This window comes from Caretta caretta, chromosome 7 (assembly GCF_965140235.1).
Source record: "Caretta caretta isolate rCarCar2 chromosome 7, rCarCar1.hap1, whole genome shotgun sequence".
In the NCBI taxonomy this organism is placed as follows: Eukaryota; Metazoa; Chordata; order Testudines; family Cheloniidae; genus Caretta; species Caretta caretta.
The window spans coordinates 33,117,194-33,135,463 of record NC_134212.1 but is presented as its reverse complement, the minus strand read 5'-3'; the positions used below and the strand labels follow the sequence as shown (position 1 = coordinate 33,135,463).

The 18,270-nt window shown below is 51.8% G+C and overlaps 1 protein-coding gene across 26 annotated transcripts in view; it reads left to right on the top strand.

Annotated features, from left to right (window-relative positions):
• NRXN2 (neurexin 2) overlaps positions 1-18,270 on the top strand; it is a 287,195-nt gene that overhangs the window by 99,634 nt on the left and 169,291 nt on the right. For 13 of the 26 annotated variants that reach the window (XM_048858529.2, XM_048858522.2, XM_048858520.2 and 10 more), the window contains 2 exons: positions 5,832-6,133; positions 8,614-8,658. In XM_048858529.2, coding sequence (XP_048714486.1) covers positions 5,832-6,133; positions 8,614-8,658 — 347 coding nt within the window. The remainder of the gene's footprint in view (positions 1-5,831; positions 6,134-8,613; positions 8,659-18,270) is intronic. The other 13 variants (XM_048858544.2, XM_048858546.2, XM_048858540.2 and 10 more) reach the window with 2 other exon arrangements.

The window sequence follows — 18,270 nt, the reverse complement described above, 5'->3', positions numbered from 1 at the left end:
GAATAGACTGCAGTTCCACCCCAGTTAACAACATACAGAGTCTTTCTCCTGTAGGTCACCAGGTCAAATCCAGCCCCAGCTGGCCCTTTCCTCTCTGCCTGAGATGAGTTTGCTGGCTCTCCGGTGGGCTCAGCCCAAGCAAGGGAGACCAAGATGCCCTCTCCACCACTGTGGGGGCATACTGGGGGAAGTGTGTGCTGGGGGAGGGATCGCTCTCCGCTGCTGCCCCTGCTCTGGGAACATTGGGACAATTCTGGCTGCCACTAATTAAGATCCACCCCGCATCCCAGTGCCTGTGGACACCAGCTGCTCTGGGTGAGATGGGTGGACAAGGGTGTGCTAACTGGGGTGTGGGATCCTGGTAGGACAAGGTGCAGGGACAAGCTGGTGCTGGGGAAGGTGTGGAGGGGTTGTGACTGGAGGTTTTAACTGGGGCAGGCTCTCAGGGATGTGTATGTGGCTGGGGCAGGCTGTCTGGGGTACATGTGTGGCTGGGGCAGGCTGTCGGGGGGGAGCTGTGGCTGGGGCAAGCTGTCGGGGGTGTGTGTGGCTGGGGCAGGCTATCGGGGGGGGAGGGGAGTTGTGGGTGGGGCAGGCTGTCGGCGCAGGGTGGGTGCAGGTGTGGCTGGGGCAGGCTCTCGGGGGTGGGGGCAGTTGTGGCCAAGGCTGCTGGGAATGGGCTGAATGCTGACATGACCATGTGACTTGCTTGTGGTTTTGGATGGAGGGAGCTGCCCCAGGTCAGGCCAGACCAGACCAAAAGGATGGGGATGGGGAACTCAGCAGAGGGGGGCTGGGGCTCTCATAGCTCAGCCCCCCACCCCCAGCGCTTTTGCCAGGACATCGTCCAGTTGGGAAGTGGAGGCTGCAGATTCCTGTGGGGTGTTAGAACATGGGATGCAATCGGGGTGTGTGGAGGTGGTGAGAGAGAGAGAGCACAGGGGATGGGGGCTGAGCACAGGCAGGACAGCATCTCACCACCTTCAGGCCCTAGTGGGAATCGCTCTGGCTGCCTGGTTTGCCAGCTGGGTTTATGGGAAAGGAGCGATCGGACAGATAATCGGGGCTGGTGGAAGTCTGGGGCCAGAGCACGAGGCAGAGTAGGGAGTTATGGGAAAGGCTAAAGCAGTGGGGATCACTGAGCCAGGGGAAACACTGTGTGGAATAAAACCTAATAGTCCCTCTCAATACACTCCTGTCTGCCCTGCTCTGCCTCTACCCCATACGCACCCCCATCTAGCTATTTGAATGGGGAAACTGAGGCATGGAGCAGGGTAAGTGACTTCCTCAAGATCACATAGTGAGTGAATGGCCAACCTGGGGATAGGTGCAGGGAGTCCTGACTCCCAGTCCCCCTGCCCCGCTGTAACCCACTAGACCTCATTCCCCCACCAGAGCTGGGGTTAGAACCCAGGAGTCCTGACTCCCTGCTCCCCTGCTCTAACCCACTAGACCCCACTCACAACTTGATTCTTAGCAGAGGAGTGATTGTTTCAGACGTTGTATCAGCCTATTAGCTCAGAGTCTCTGCACATGCAAGCAGGTATTACTGTCTCCCTTGCACTTGGGCTGCTTTCCCCTCTCGCAGCAGTTGGCTCAGGCTCTCTGCACACTCAGGCAGGTGTTGCTGCATTGGTCGGTTACTCTTGTTTCTGTTGTTATTGCAGTGACGAGAAACATTCTGGCTCTGGGGCAGTGGATCTGGGGTCATGGAACTGGCAGGACAGGGGGGAGGAAGTGGCAGTGCTGAAAGAGGTGGGCAAGGGGGATGTTCTTAGCTTTGGCCGACTTCTTTGGAAAGCAGCCTTGCCAGCAGCTGCACGCTTCAGCTTGGAGCAGGGCATGGCCCTGGGCAGAGACCACGACCCCCGGGGTTCTTGATGCCAGTGGGTGGGTGCTGTGCTAGTGGGGAGGGTGCGTGGTGGGGATTGGCAGGCTCTGATGGCTGTTGTCAAATGCAGGCTCCTGTGACTGGTTGGGGGGTGCTCCAGCAGGAGGCGCTGTGCTGCCCAGGCTAATAGGGACTCTAGTCTCAGTGTAAGATCCCTGCTGAGGTTCCCCTGACGCATCCCCGCACAGAGTGTGGGAGCCTGCATGGCCACCTGCTGGGGGGGGGGGGGTAGGAGGGAGCATGTGAGCAGGACACAAGCCCTTGCTCTGCGCTCGGGGCCGCCTTGGCCTGTTCCCTGCCCCTCCCTTCCCCGCCCCATACCCCTGCTGCGGGCCCAGCCAGAACCCCCTCCCCCAGAACCCGCTCGTCTCCACATCACTTCCCCCCATATCCCTGCAGCCAGTGCCCTCCCCCACACATGCCTCTATCTACGAATGCATGCCTCTGCTCTCCCCATACACATTTATCTATTCATCCATCCCTTCAAGTCTGTCTCTTTCTTTCCCTTTCTGTTTCATTCCCCCTTTTCCCCCCTTCCAGGCTGTCCCTTGGGGTCACCCTTTCTGAGCTCCTCTCTCCCAATCACTCCTCTCCCTCGCACCCCAGGTCTGGATCGGAGCCCCCCATGGGCAGCTGCTCCATATGGGGTGCAAGCAGATGGGACTAAGAGGGATGGATCCAGTCCAAGGTCATGGAGCTTCACCAGAGAAAAGTACTTACAGAGGGGCTGAGAGGCGGGCAGGGGGATTGGGTGGGAGCCAGGTAGTGTGGCCCTGGGGTTAGCAAAGAATTAATTGCTCCCCCAGCTTGTCCCTGCTGAGGTGATTTATATCCTGCCAACACAGAGCCCTGAAGAAGCAATTTAGGAGCCTGGCTGCTGTGGGGGAGGCCAAGGGGTTGAATTGACTGGCTACTTAGCACTCCCTGTGCTGCGTGGGAGCAGGCTGGGACAGCAATGCCCCCTAGGGGGTGCTGTGCTGCAGGGAGCAGGCAGGAGCCCAGTAGGGGGCGCTTTCCCCTCTTGGACTATGCTGACCCCAGTGCCCCAGCATGATGCTAGGGGGCACTGTGCTGCGATAAATTCTGGTTTTCCAATGTGACATAGAGCCAACGTGAACCCCTGTGTTCATTAAATCCTCAGGCATTGAACCTGGTGTCTTGGCAAAATCCCAGGTGGGTGAGTCCATTCTGTCTTGCCGCAAAAACTGCTGTTTGAATTTGATACGGCGTTTTCCTTCACTACGTGTCCACAGAAGTCAGGCCATGTTGCTGTGTGGGAGTTAAATAATGCTGCATCCCACCCCAGAAGTGGCTGCATCTCACCGCCAGGCGAGAGATCCCTGTGTAAACAGCCCCCACTCCCCATCCAGAAATGTCCCCCATCCCAACCTTACTGCTCTTCTGAATACACATCTCTCACAGTCACCCTCCCCAGCTGTCAGATTGGCACATGAAAGGTCTAATCCTAGTTCCTGTGGACACAGGTACCAGCAGCCTGCTGGCAGGCTGAGGTGTGATCTGTGGCTGGCTATGGTTTTTAAACCCTTCTTGCAGTGAAAGAATAATTTGTTTCATTTAGATTTTATAACCTTTGCCATAAAGAGAGGGAGAAAACAGAAAAGCCAGGCCGACAGCACAGAGTTCAGGTGCTGTTAGGAACAGATTTATAGAGGTGCTGTGTGTGACGCAGGCCTAGTGGGTCAGGGGACTGTGAGTGCTTGGAGGACATGGTGATGTTAGACTGATCTGAGATGCACCTTCTTCTGGGGTGATGCAGTTGCAAGCAGAGGGAGAGTTTGCTTTGGGCCAAGGGCTGTGTCTGAAATGCAGAGGAGAGGGGTGGGGAGGCAGTATGGCCTAGTGGGCACTGCTCTGGGACTCCACTGACCTCTGCTGGGTTCCATTCCTAGTGCGGCCACTGGCTGATAGATGACCTTGGGCAAATCACATCCCTGCTCTGTGCCTCAGTTTACCCCTCTGTAAAGTGGGGTTAATGATGCTGACCTGCTCAGTAAAGTACTTTGAGATCTACTGATGAAAATCCCTAGATCAGAGCTACGTATTATTGTTGTTTTATACTGAGTTAGGTATATGATGTAAAATCCTAGGGGAGACAAGGCACTGGAGTTGTCTTCATGATATGCAGGGTCAATCCTGGTGTGCGGCAGTCTGTGGAGTGTGGGGCCTCTCTCCCCTTGCAGTCAGTGCTGACCCCAGTGCGGCACTAGGGGGCGCTGTGCTGCAGTCTGTGGAGTGTGGGGCCTCTCTCCCCTTACAGTCAGTGCTGACCCCAGTGCGGCACTAGGGGGCGCTGTGCTGCAGTCTGTGGAGTGGGAGGCTCACTGGGGGGGTGCTGTCCCTAGGTCAACCAGGTTTCAGAGGAACAGCCGTGTTAGTCTGTATTCGCAAAAAGAAAAGGAGTACTTGTGGCACCTTAGAGACTAACCAATTTATTTGTGATACTGGTATAAAAATGCGCCGTGTTTTTGCCCAAGACTCTCTAAGTGGAGTTGCTCCTAAGTGCGACATTACTCCTGGCGAGCCAGGTGTTGGTGCTTGGGCTGAGTGCCTGTCTGTGGGCAGATTTCCTGGGGCAAAAAGCTGGCTCTTTAGGAAATTGTGTTTTCCCGAGCGGGAGATTGTTAGGGAACCAGCCCCCCTAGCCTCCCCCAGCCCCCCCGTGTCCTGACGGGCTCTGATCGCTGCCGCGAACGACTGGCGCTGACACTAACAAGATGATTGCGGGGGCCGGGCACAGGCGAGACAGGCAAATTTGTTTCTTCAGCATCACCAGATGGCAAGATAATTGTCAGGTGCCAGCAGCAGAGGGGCACTCCCCTCACTGGCAGCACTGGGCCGGAGGGTAGGGGTGTCTCTGCTGCCAGGGCAATAGCTGCTCGGGCAACGGGAGATGAGGATTGAGAGCACACTCAGACAGACAGACAGACAGACATGCACACACGTACAGTGACACCACTGCTTGAATACAGACCCTGGGCCCCCTTATTACCTTTAGGAGCCACCTTGCTTCTGTCTGAGGGGCCTCGTACTTCTCACTACTGTTTAAATTCAAGCAGGCCCCTTGACAGGCAGGGCCCCCCTCTTTTCTTCCCCGTACTTTGAGCACTGAAAGAGACACAGACATACACAAAGTGCTTTAGCATAGAGCAGCCTAGGGGTTGGAAAGGGGGCAAGGCCTCCTGGATTCTGTACCTGGCTCTGGGATGGGAGTGGGGTCTAGCACAGGGGAGGGGGGCTGGGAGCCAGGACTCCTGGGTGCCATCCCCAGCTCTGGCAGGGGAGTGAGGGCTGCTGGATTACAGCAGGGGCAGGCTGGGAGTCTATTTTTAGCTATGCCACTGACTTGAGTGAGTCACTTTTCGTCGCTCATTGCCTCAGTTTTCACACCCACCCTTTTGTCTATTTAGACTGTGAGCTCTTTATGATAGGGATTGTGTCTCTCTGTAGGTCTGTGCAGTGCCCAGCAAAAAGGGGACCCCAATTTCAGTTGGGGGGTCTATGCGCCCCCTGGCACGACGGGGCCCCGATTACAGTTGAGTCCTCTGAGCTCTACAAATGAATAATAACATAGACGCAAAATGATATTTACACACCCTTTGTGTACATGCCCCTTTCTCGAATGCTCTCATTCTGCCTTGTGCACACACACTCCTCGTGCACCTGCCCTCTTCTCGCACACTCTCATCCCACCTCCTGCACACACACTCCTCATGCACCTGCCCCCTTCTTGCACGCTCTCATCCCACCTCGTGTACACACACTCCTCATGCACCTGCCGCCTTCTCGCACTCTCTCATCCTGCCTTGTGCACACAGAGTCTGTGTGCTCCTGCCCCCTTCTTACATGTTCTCTAAACCTTGAGTGCACAAACCCGGTGTGTACCTGCCCCCTCTCACTGTGCCACTTTCTCTCTGTGCAGGGAAGGAGGAATACGTGGCGACCTTCAAGGGCAACGAATTCTTCTGCTATGACCTGTCCCACAACCCGATCCAGAGCAGCACTGATGAGATCACGCTGTCCTTCCGTACCCTGCAGCGCAATGGCCTCATGCTGCACACGGGGAAGTCGGCCGACTACGTCAACCTGTCGCTCAAGAGCGGGGCTGTGTGGCTAGTCATCAACCTGGGGTCAGGCGCCTTCGAGGCGCTGGTGGAGCCCGTCAACGGCAAGTTCAATGACAACAACTGGCATGACATCCGGGTGACCCGGAACCTGCGCCAGGTATGCACCAGTGCCAGCTGGTTGGGACAGGGGGGCTTGCACTAGTGATCCTCCCTGGGAAGCATTGTCTGTGGTGCGCCACCACCCCAAGGTATTGCTGGGGGGATGTGCCCCAGTGATGTCCCCCTCCAGGACAGCATTGTCTGTGGTGTGTCCCTGCCCCATGGCATTTCTGGGGGGACATGCCCCAATGATGCCCTCTCTGGGCAGTGTTGCTGGGATGGGAATTTGCAGGGAGCCAGAACACCCTCCCCCAAATATTTCATGGTGCCAAGGGTGGGTGCGGGTGCATGGGCTGTGGTGCCAGTGGGCAGTGGGTAAATGGGCTGGAAGCTGGGCTTGGTTCTTCTTTACTCCCTTGGTCCCCAGCAGTCCAGATGCCAGCAAGAGGATGTGTCTGAAACAAATTCACCTAAGGTCCTCTCAGCCCCATAAATTTCCCCCATCCCTTCCCCAAAAGAGGAGCATTGCCTCCTAAAGTATATCCCCCCTCCCTCCTGGAGACGAGCTAGCCTGGAGCCACAATGAGCTAGTGACACATCCACAAGGTGCCTTAAATTCCATGCACTCAGCTAAGGGCATTGCCCCATTGCCCCCTGGGGGTCCTGGGCCTCCCACAATGAAGACAAGGGGCCGGGTGTTGCAGTTAGCCACCACAGCTAATAGGAAGGCTGTTCTGTGGCTGATTTGGGGAATGGGACATGGGGTCTTTCCCCTCTAGGGGGTGTTGGCTCCAATCCAGCCCCAGGGAGGATGGACTGGCTGGCTTCGGGGGGAGGGCAGGGAATGGTATATGGGCCTCCCCCAGAGCTGGGGAAAGAACCCAGGAGTCCTGATACCAAGTTACCCCCCTCTAAACCACTAGACATCATTCCCCTCCTGGAGCCAGGCAGAGAGCCCAGGAGTCCTGACTCCCAGCCCATGCACAGACGGATATGGGCTGTGCTCTACTGATGGATCCCTCTGTGTGAGGCTGGCCAGGTGTGTCCTGGGTATGGGTACTGTTCCCCCCACCCGTGGGTCAGTTCCCCATTCTGTGGCTGGCGCGGGTGAGAGGAATTGTTGCCTGTGGGCATTGTGGCCCATGCGCTCTGCACAAATCCACCCGTTGCACTGATCAGAGCTGGCAGTTCCCAGCATCTTTGGATATCTGGACCTGCATGATGCTGCAGCGCAGGAGCCAAGGAGAAATGGATGGGAGACCTCCAGTCCCCTGCCCCTCAGGGCTTGGCATGCCCCCCGCCCGAGCCACTCATACCACTGCTAAACACCCACTGATCTCCCAGCAGCCTCATGGAAGGGACTCCTGGGTTCCATCCCAGCTCTGGGATGATAGAGGAGGTTGGGTGGGAGTGAGGGGGAGGTGTGTGGGGTTCGTGTGTATTGTGGGTGGTGGGGGAGGTAGAGGAGGTTGGGTGGGGGTGAGGGGGAGGTGTGTGGGATTGGTGTGTACGGGGGAGGTGGGGAAGGTAGAGGAGGTTGGATGGGGGTGAGGGGGAGGCGGGTGTGGCTGGTGTGTTCTGGGGTAAGTGGGGGAGGTAGAGGAGGTTGGGTGGGGGTATAGCAGAGATGGGGAAGATGGTGGGGGTGTAGGAGAGGTTAGGTGGGTGTCCAGGGAGTGGATGCATGGGGTGCATCTTGCTCACCCCTCCCCCTCCCTGCCTGCAGACTGAGGCTCCCCCTCCATACTGGCTTCTCCTTCTAACCTGGTTTCTGATTCTTTCCCTTTTTTTGGACTAAAGTTAATCAAGAAAAATAATTAACAAAAAGCAGGACAAATTTTTAACAGTATCAGGAACTGGAGTGGGGGAGCTGGTTCCTCTCCCCTCACCAACTTGTCCCCAGCACTCCCCCAATAATACACTCCTCCCCACACAACATACAAGACAAAATCTGGACTCCCCTGGCTGGGGATACAGCTCACTCCCCGACTCTCTGCTGACCCCAGAGCCACTTAGGATCTACTAATCCTGCTAACACAGGCCTTGCTTTTCCTCCTTCCCGCTCCCCACCCTTCACCCCCCCCAACTCCCCACCTCGTTAGAAATTACGTTGACGACTTTTTTGTGTGTGTGTTACTAACACGCTTCTTGAAAGACTCCAGCTCTCAACCAGAGACGCCAGAACTAACCCTCCTTGTCTCATCCAATGGAATGTCGGTCATTTCTTTTCAAGTCTTTAATTTAAATAGTCTCTTTTCCTTTCTTTTATTCTTACTAACCAAGATCTCTCTCTCTATAATACTTTATGGTTGGGAGGGGGAGGAGTTTGTTCGGGGGAGTGGGATGTGCGAGGGGATGGTGGGTGGAGTCTTTTTTTTTTTTAAAAAAACCTGATCGCCCTTCTTGCGATGGGAAAATTGATTTTTTCCCTCTTTTATCTCCCTTGATTTTCACGGTTGGTCATTTTTTTCCTTTTCTTTTCTGTTTTTTTTATTATTCCCCCTTTCCCTCATTTATTTTATTTTTTAATACATATAGCACGCAGGAATTGGACACGCTATGGTAAACAAACTGCATTACCTGGTAGATATCACTCTAATTGTCTAATCGTTTGGTTTGCCGTGGGTTTTATCTTTTCCCCTCCCTCCTTTCTGTTTTTACTTAATTAATTGGGTTTTTAATTATCATTATTTTAATTTCTTAATTTTTTCTTTAAGTACTACACAAAGAAAGTGAAATGTAATTTTCAAAACTTAAAGGTTGCAATAAACTACGCAAACACACATAAAATTAACAAACTAAATAATCAAACTGTGTGATAAGTCTAAAATCAAGAACTGGAAATGAACTGGTCAGCCACCCTGGAGTCAGTGCAGAATCAACCCTGCTGCCAGAGCAGAGTTGGTACAAAATGAAAAGAATCTAATACTCACCGTACAATCAAACTTAGGTGGGTGTAGATTGAAAACCAACCAGTTGACCAAACCAAGGTTGGTATAAAATTGACATGAACCAAAAATCAATGTCAGTATAAAATTGACGATAACCAGTAACCCAGGTTGGTATAAGATTAAAACCAACCTATTAAATGTGGTATTAAAAAAAAACATTGTTTTTGAACTGCTCAAGTTTGTAATTAATATTTTTTAACCAAAAACATTTTTAAGAAGTCTTTTTTTTTCTTTTCCAAAAGCAACATTTTTAATTTATTTATATTTTTATTTATTTTTTGGGGAAAAAACTTTTTTTTTCTTTTCGAAAAGCAAAATTTTTTTAACTTTATTGGATTTTAAAAAAATAAAATAAAAATATAAAAAATATATTATTTCTTTATTATTTCTCTTTTGGTTTTACATTTTTTTTATTCCTTTTACCTCCCCCCCGAAAACAACAACAACAAAAAATCCATGGAAAACACCATCCCATGAAGCAACTTCTGTGCGCGTCACATCTGCTCCATGGCAGCGAACCCGCCAGGGATTGTGGGAAATGGGCTAATGGCAGCCAGTGGGATCAGGACCAGATGTTGATTGGGGGGTGGGAGTAATGGGGGCAATGAAAAAGGGAACATTAATTTAGGGGTGCAAACTGCATTTCCCCCTCACCCCACCCCTCTGCACTATGCATCTGGGGTAGTTCCATGGGGTTATCCGCTCACACCTTCTCCAAAGCTGAGTCTCTCCGTTGCCCTCAGTGGGCTTTGGACCAAGCCTATAGGGGATGTCCCCCCAGTCCCATTGGGAATCCCACCCGATGGGTGTGGCTGGCTTCAGGCTGACCCGTTAACCCCACTGGATGTCCTGGCTGTCATTCCCACTCCTGCCACGGGTGGCGCCACTGGCCCTCCATACCGCATGGCATGCTGGGACTGACTGGGGCATGCTGCTCTTGTGTCCGGTTTTTATTTTGAGAGCGACTCTCTGGGGCTGAACTAACACTGTGTCTGACACCATCCTTCCCACCCTCCTCCCTTCCCCTTCCCTGCTGTCCCCCACCCCACTCCTCCCACAGCTCTGACTGACTGCCAGTGCCTTTCTAACAGGAGCACCGTAGTCTGGGCCAGTTCAGGAAGGATGTGGGGCCAGGGCTTAGGGACCATAGCTCCAGCCTGTGTGCGATTTGGGAGTGTGCATGGGGGGTGGAAGGAAGTGAGCACATGGAGCATGTGCAGTGGGGGTGGTGTGGAGTGTGTAGGGCATGTGCACTGGGGGGCTGTGAGCCTGTAGGATATGTGCACTGGAGCAGGGAACAGTAAGCCATTGAATAAAACAGTAACATCTGTGTACAATGGAAGCCAGGTATTCTGTTGCCAAACGAGGAGGCATGCTGCATCCCCAGCACCCCTTGTTCCAGTGCCCTGCCTGAGGGGAGGGGGGTGCATTGGCAGGGTGAGCCTGTAGGGAATGTGGAAGGAGGCATATGAGTGTGAAGGGTGTGTGCATGGGAGTGCAAGTGTTCAATGATGTGAGCATCAGGGTGAAGGAGTGTAGGGCATGTGCATGGAGGCATATGAGTGCGTGGAGGTGTATGTGTTTCAGGGTTTGTAGGAAATGTGAAGCAAGGGTATGAATATGTGAATGTGTAGATCTGTGCAGCTCTGCCATGCTCTGCCCCAGAGGTGGCTGCATGCAATATCCCTGGGTTCACAGTGTTAAGGTCCCAGGGAACACCATGGAGTGTGTGTGGGGAGGTTCACAATTGACTCTGGTCTGTGACTATTACACATCCCTCCCCACTGGTCTGAGACAGCTACCAGGGTGCATGATTCCCTGGGATGGTGCCAGCCACCTATAACCAGCCCATTCCCCTCCATCAATGCAAGGGTAGCTCTCCCATCTGATCTCACCAGCCAGGAGAGTGTCCTAGGACTCAGTGTGTGAGCAGCAGCCTGCAACAGTCCTTGCCATATGAGTGTCTCGGGGTGGAGAGGGGTTCTGCGACCCCTCCCCATGCATAAGTGGGTGAGGGATGATGGCCATATACTAGTGTGAGAATCAAACACATCACATTGCTGTCAGTGCCCAGGGATGAGTGTGATTGTGCAGCGGACTTGTGGCCTCTCGTGCTTGTGCACACACAGAGGGACAGTTTCACATGGGTCCTCTGGGAGTGGGTGATGGTACAATGAATGTGCTTGTGCATGTGTGTGCAAGTTGATTGTGGACTTAGGTATGATTGTGTACTGACATTGCCCCATTGCCCCATAGCGTGCAACACCGATTGTGGAATATAACACACAGTTCCTTTAGTATGTATACATGTGTGTGCAACCAACACTCTTCTGCTCTGTGTGTCTGTGCAACTCACACATTGCTGCTGAGTGTATGTGTTTTTGTGCATAGGTGTGCAATTGTACAATGAAAACCTTGCTCCTTTCTGCTTTTGTGTGATTGTGCAACATACACACTCCCCCTGGGTGTGCAGGTGTGTAGCAGTGACATCTGACTCCCTTGAATAGGCATTTTGCCCATTACTGAAAAGGCAGCACCCAAAATCTATGCCCAGAGTTTTAGGATTCATATAGGCAATGTGACGGGAAGGGGGAAAGCGCCCTGGTGTGTATATGGGGGGTAATAGCTTTGGGGGGGGTGAAGGTAGAATAGCTCGGGTGTGTGTGGTAATAGCTCTGGTGCCTGTGTGTGTGTGTGTGTAGGTGGAATACCTCAAGTGTGTGTATGCGAGTGTGTGCGGTAATAGCCCTGGTGCCTCTGTGTGTGTGTGTGTGTGTGTGTGTGTGTAGGTGGAATAGCTCATGTGTGTATGTGCAGGTGGAATAGCTCTGGTGCATGTGTGTGCATCTGTGGGGTAATAGCTTTGGTGCATGTGTGTGTGTGGAGCGGGTACATGCTGGTGTGTGTGGGAATAGCTCTGGGGTGTGTGTGTGTGTGTGTATGTGTGGAGTAGATCTGGTGCATGTGGGGGGGCAGTAGCTCTACGTTGCACACATGCATGTATGTGGGACAAAAGCTCTAGACACGTAAACGTTGGGGGGCTATAACTCTTGGGGCAATAGCTCAGGTGTGTGTGTTGGGCAATAGCTGTGGTGCGTGTATGTGGAGAATAGCTCTGGGGTGTGTGTGTGTGTGTGGGGAATAGCTCTGGGTGTGGGGTGGGAATAGCTCTGTGACAGGGACTGGGAGCCAGAGTCAGAATCAGGGCTGGAGCAGACTGGAGCTGGACAGGAACTAGGCAGGAGTGGGTCTGGAGCAAGGGTGGAATGAGGCTGGAGCATGGCTGGAGTAAAGCTGGGAACAATTCATGCACAATCCAGTGACCTGCTGCTGCTGAGCTTAAATGCAGACCTCTTGGCGCTTTTCAGCCAATCAGGTGGGCCGGCCAGTGAGGCCCAGCTCGGCTCATTAACCTGCCTGGAAGCTTTGGCTTAGCCGAGGGAATGTAAGCCCACAGTTCCTGACAGTACCGACCCCTTTCGGGGTGCCTTCTAGGGGCCCTCAGCCCGTGCTACTTGGGATGGGCCTGATGAAAGTCCTGTAGTAACCGTGGTGCATGAACTTTCTCTGCCGGTTCCCATGACTGGTCATCAGGACCGTAGCCCTCCCATTTCACTAAGTAATGAAGCTTGCCCTATACTTGCTTGGGGTCAATAATCAGTTGGACAAGGTATTTTTCTTGCCCAGGGAAGACAATGGCTGGCGACGACAGATGGTATTGACCTGGGAAGGGGTCCACAAGAGGGAGCTATGGAACACAGGATGGGTCTTCATTGACTCTGGATTAGAAACGTGAATATCACTGGGTTGATCTGCTTGAGAATCTTGAATGGGCCTAGCTATTGATGATAGTTGGGTTGATCTGAGATTTCAAGTTGATAGCCAGACTTTGTCCCCAGTGCTAAAGTGAGGTGTTTGCATGGCAGTCCTGATCAGCATAACACTTGTAGGTTTCCTTGGAGGCTTCCAGATGTTCTGTAAGTTCTTGTTGTATGTGATTCAGATGGGTGACTGGTCTGTCGCTGCAGGAACTGGGAGTTTCTGGGCAATGCTGGGTGTAAGCAGAGATCAAAGCCATAATTTGTGTGGAATGAGCTCTATTGGGTTGAGGCATGGACTGAATTCTTGTAGGTGAACTTGGCTTATGACAGGAGGGAGACCCAGTTATCCTGATGATAATATAAGAACCACTGGAGGTATTGCTCTATGATCTGGTTTATCTATTCTGTCTGTCCATTGGCCTGAGGAAAAGAGCTCTCTATGCAGCAGTTTTAAAAGCCTGTGCCAGAAATGGGAAACAAATTGTGAGTCTCTGTCTGACACAATGCCAGTCGGCAGCCGGAAGACATGCTTCAGAAAGAGGCAGGCTGTTTGCAGGGTTGTAGGGAATGTGTGTGAAGGGACAAAGAAGGTCATCTTAGTTAAGAAGTCAACTGCGCCTAGCACCACTGAACAATCATGGGAGCAAGATAATTCTACAATGAAGGCCAGGGACACGGTGGGCAAGGCCTGGAGGAGACCAAGTTGTAGAAATTAACATATTTCATGGTAAACTAGTCCATGCCAGTGCATACCTGGCCACCATGAAGTTCCATAAAACTAAGTTTCTGGTTTTAGTTCCACCAAAGGGACCAGCGAGCAGTGAGTCATGACATGATTTCAGAACTTTGAGCCTAGGCTGACCACCTGGGACATAAATGCATAGTTCCATAGTTAGACCGTCAGGTGATATAATACACCTGACGAACTTGACTGTAATCAAATTCACATTTCTCCAATTTAACAATGAGATAATTCTGGCAAACCCTTTCCAAAACTCAAAATACATGTTGGTCATGAAGGGCTTGATCCTCAGAAAAAACAAGAATATTGTTGAGGTAGAGAGCGATGAATTGGTCCAACAGGTGTCTGAAAGTGTCATGGATAAAATGTTGGAACATTGCAGGAGCATTGCACAGCCTGAAGTCCATTAGTAAGTATTCCAAGTGCCCCTATCAGGTATGGAAGGCAGTCTTCCACTCATCCCCTTCCCAGATATGGACCAGGAGGGTTAATCCCTGTTTCAGATTCTTTTGTAGATACTGTTGGAGCATCCACAACTCAGGAACTGAGAGGGAGTAAATACGTCCAAAAGGGATGTCGGCCCCTGGCTGGAGGCCAATGGGACAGTCATAGTGACCATGAGGCAGGAGGATATCAGCCTTCCTCTTGTCAAAGAATTCTGCAAAGTCACAATATTTCACCAGTATTGTCGAGGCAGGTGATGACGGAGAGTCTACTGGATTCAGCCTTTCTGTTCCAGGGTAACCAAAAGATCAGGGTTTCCTTGGAGTTATACTACAAATTAGCCTCCAACTTAAGACCTGGTTCAGGATGACAAGACTATTGACAGTAGGACAAAAGGAAACGAATCATTCCTGCCCTCCAGAGGATGTGTGGATCATGAGTGTGATAACACCATGGATAGCCAGGAAGTGCAAGAATAAACCAGACCCAACTGAATGGTTTTGCGATGCCGCTGAAGGGTTCTGACTTTTAAGGACACAGTCTCAGAGGTGATGGGACCTGATGAAAGGAGTGATCAGTCAATGGATTCTGTTACACTGGGTAAGTCCTTGTGCTGTGCTGGGATCCTGTGTGCGCAAGTGAAGTCCAAGTCCATAACGCTTCTGGAGGAGCCGGAGTCAATCATTGCTTTCAAGATGACCTCCATCAGAATAGGATGCCGTAGACAGAGTGGAAGCAGAAGGTGCTTTGATGCTGATCGGATGCCACACTAGTGGGGAGGTCCGGGAGCTGTGGCCTGGTGTTTCCCAGTTAAGATACAGAACTAGCCTTTGCAGGACAGGTCAAAGCAAAGTGCCCATATTCCCCACAGTAGAGGCAGAGACCCAATACCTGGCATCAGGCCTTCTCTGCCATGACTACCTACACAAGTTCAGACTGTGTGGCGGGCACTGGATATTGGCTGACCAGTGCTGTTGAGATGGATGTGAATTAAGAAGCTACTCTCCTTTCTTGGCAATCTAAGGATTGTCAGTCTTGATGCATAGGTTGCTAAATGCATCCAGAGCAGTGGGGAGTTCTATCCATGCAAGCTCATCTTTGATTTCATCATTTGGATCAAGCCGGAAGCAATAGTGCTTAGAGGCCTTGTTGCATTCTGTGACCGTCACCCAGGTGTCAAAAATCTGCAGCGTAGTTAGCAACTGGCTGGCATCATTGCCTCAGGACCTGGAGCATGGCTTCTGCCCTGAGCATACAATTTGGGTGGTCAAAGATCACTGTTGTGCCTTGGACAAACTCCTTGAACTGACTCAAGAGGGGACTAGATTTCTCAAGCAGTTGAGAGGCCCATGCCAATGCTTCCCCAGTCAGCAGATTGTTGATGAGTCCCACCCTGGTTCGGTCTGTGGGAAACAACTGCAGGTCCAGCAGGAACAGGAGAAGGCACTGGTTCAAGAACCTGTGGAATTTTGTGTGATCACTGTCAAACTTTTCAGGTATTGAGATCTTTGGTTCTGGAGGGGCCTGAGTCACTGACTATGTGGCTTGCACCTGCAGTGCTACATTATGTGCCTGCAGGGCATCAACCTGGATTTGTAGGGGTCCATCCCTGCAGCCAAATCAGGTCTTCTCTGTTCTTTGGGCAGCTCAAACTATCAGGGGCTGGGATATGGGCCGTCTTACCTAGTGGTTAGAGCCAAGGGTCAGAGCTGAAGTCAGAAACCAGGAGACAAGCCAAGAGTCAGAAGCCAGGCAAGGGACCAGGGCTGGAGCGAGGCTGGAAACAAGGCAAGCACAAAGGAGATTGCAGTTGCACGCATAAGCATTGAGCAACCACGGCCTGCTGAGCTTAAATTCAGACCTGCTGAGTCCTTGCAGCCAATTGAGCGGGCTGGCCAATCAGGTGATTCTGCTGCTGCTCAGCTGGGCTCATTAACCTGCCAGAAGGCTGAATTGGCCAGCTGTAAGCTCAGTTGAAAGGATCTTAAACCCATAGTTCTTGACCTTTGGAGGAGGGAGGAATAGCCCTGCTGTGTATATGTATGAATGTGAGCAATAGCTCTGCTGTGTGTGTATCATGAACTGGGGCAGGAGTGGTAAGGTATAGTAGTCAGAGGCCAGGAACAGAGCCAAGGGTCAGAGCTAGAGTCAGGAACAAGGCAAGGGAGCAGGGCTGGAGCAGGACAAGAACAAGGCAGAAGTAGTTCTGGAGTAAGGCAGGGGACACAGAAGAAATTGCAGCTTCGGGCTTAAGTGTTGAGCGGCCACTAGCCTACTACTGCTGCTGGGCATAAAAACAGTCCTGGTGATGCCTCTCAGCCAATCAGGGAATCTGCAGGTCAGCTAGCTGGTCTCAGGTTCATGATTTCTGACAGTACCCCTCCTCATTGAGGAGCACCTCCTAATGGCTCTAGGGCCAGGCATCTTGGTATAGTTTGGTGGAAGTCCCATAGTTGGTCTGGGACATAGATGTTCTCTATTGGTTCCCAGGACTTGTCGTTTGGACCATAGCCCATTCAGTCCACCAGATACTGGAGTTTTTCCTAACTCATGGGGGGTGGGAGGGGTCAAGAAATCGTTGTACCAAGTATCCTTCCTGCCCTCTAATGGTTATGGGTGGTAGCAGTGTGTTAGACCGGTTCAGGAATGTGTTCTCAGTGTAAGGCTTTAGAAGGGAGACATGAAATATAGGATGGATCTTTAGGGACTTGGGTAGTTGTCACTTGAATGTTACTGGGTTCTCCTGGTCTGAGATTGTGAATGGGGCCAGGTACCACTGATCTAGCTTGGCTGATTGGTGAGCTGATTGAAGATTCTGTGTGGATAACCAAACCAAACCAAACACCATGGCAAGGTTGGGGTGATCTGGCAATCCTGGCCAGCATGGTGCTTGCAAGCTTCTTTAGCAGATCACTACTATTCCTTGAGTTACTGGTGCACTTGATGCAGGTGGGTGGTCAAATCCATGGCAGCAGGTACTAGAAACACATGGATGTGTCTGGATGGTAACGTGGATGAAAGCCGTAGTTACCAAAGAATGGGCTTTGTTGGGTGGAAGCATGGGTTGCATTCTATAGGCAAATTCTGCACAGGAAAGCAGGGAAAACCAGTTATCCTGGTGGTAATTAAAAAAACAGTGGAGATACTGTTCCAGAATCTGGTTGACTCGTTCCGTTTGCCCATAAGTTTGTGGGAGATAGGCAGATGAGGTGAGAGGCTCAATGCCAAGAAGTCTTAGAAACTCCCGCCAAAAATGGGAAATGAATGGGGGACGCCAGTCTGACATGGTGCCAGTTGGTAATCCGTAGTAACAGAAGATGTTCTCTAGGAATAGATCTGCCATTTTCAGGGTGGTAGGGTTGGCGTGGGATGGAACCAAGTGCGCCGTCGTAGTTAGGAGATTGGCCAAGACTAGGATCATTGTGTGCCCATGAGAGCGAAGCCTCTCCCCAATGAAGTCAATAGATACAGTCGACCAAGGCTGGGGTGGAATTGGCAAGGGCTGGAGGAAGCCAAGCTGTCTGGAGGATGGACTCTTGGTTCCAGAGTAGAGGTTTGCAGGACTTTATATGTTTCTTGATGTAAGCGCATAGACCCAGCCACCAGAAAGTTAGCCAAACTGGGCTCCTGGTCTTGGATTGACTAAAGTGACCAGCAAGCAGCATGTCATGTCATAATTTAAAGACCTGAAGTCTAGGCTGGCCCTCTGGAAGACAAATGAGATCCCTGTGATAGAGAACACCATCTTGTAGTCTGAACTCTGAGTCAGGCTGGGCATCTGCACCTCCCAGGGTCTGGCAGATCAGGGTTGCAAACACAGTGGTGGACAGCAGAGAATGAATGCAGGGCATCAGACTGCTGTCTACAGAGCCGTTGACAAAAATTTGGCACTTTAAGAACTATGAAAGGAGGTTCTCCACCAGGTTCAAGATACTCATCCTTGGAAGACAGAGCATTCACCTTTCAATATCCTGTCCCCGGACAATAGGTTACCATGAAGTCAAATCAGGCAACAAGGAAGGATCAGCGGATCTGGCGTTGATTGTGGTGTCTGGCCATTTGGAGAGATTCCAGGTTCTTGTGGTGCATGAGGACCTGGACTTGGAACTGGGCTCCATCTAAAGGATGACACCATTCCTCGAAGGCCACCTTGTCCCAGATATCATAATTTCTTTCCACTGGAGTTAGTTTACAGGAATGAAAGGCACAGGCTTGAAGTTGGCTATGGAGGCCCTCT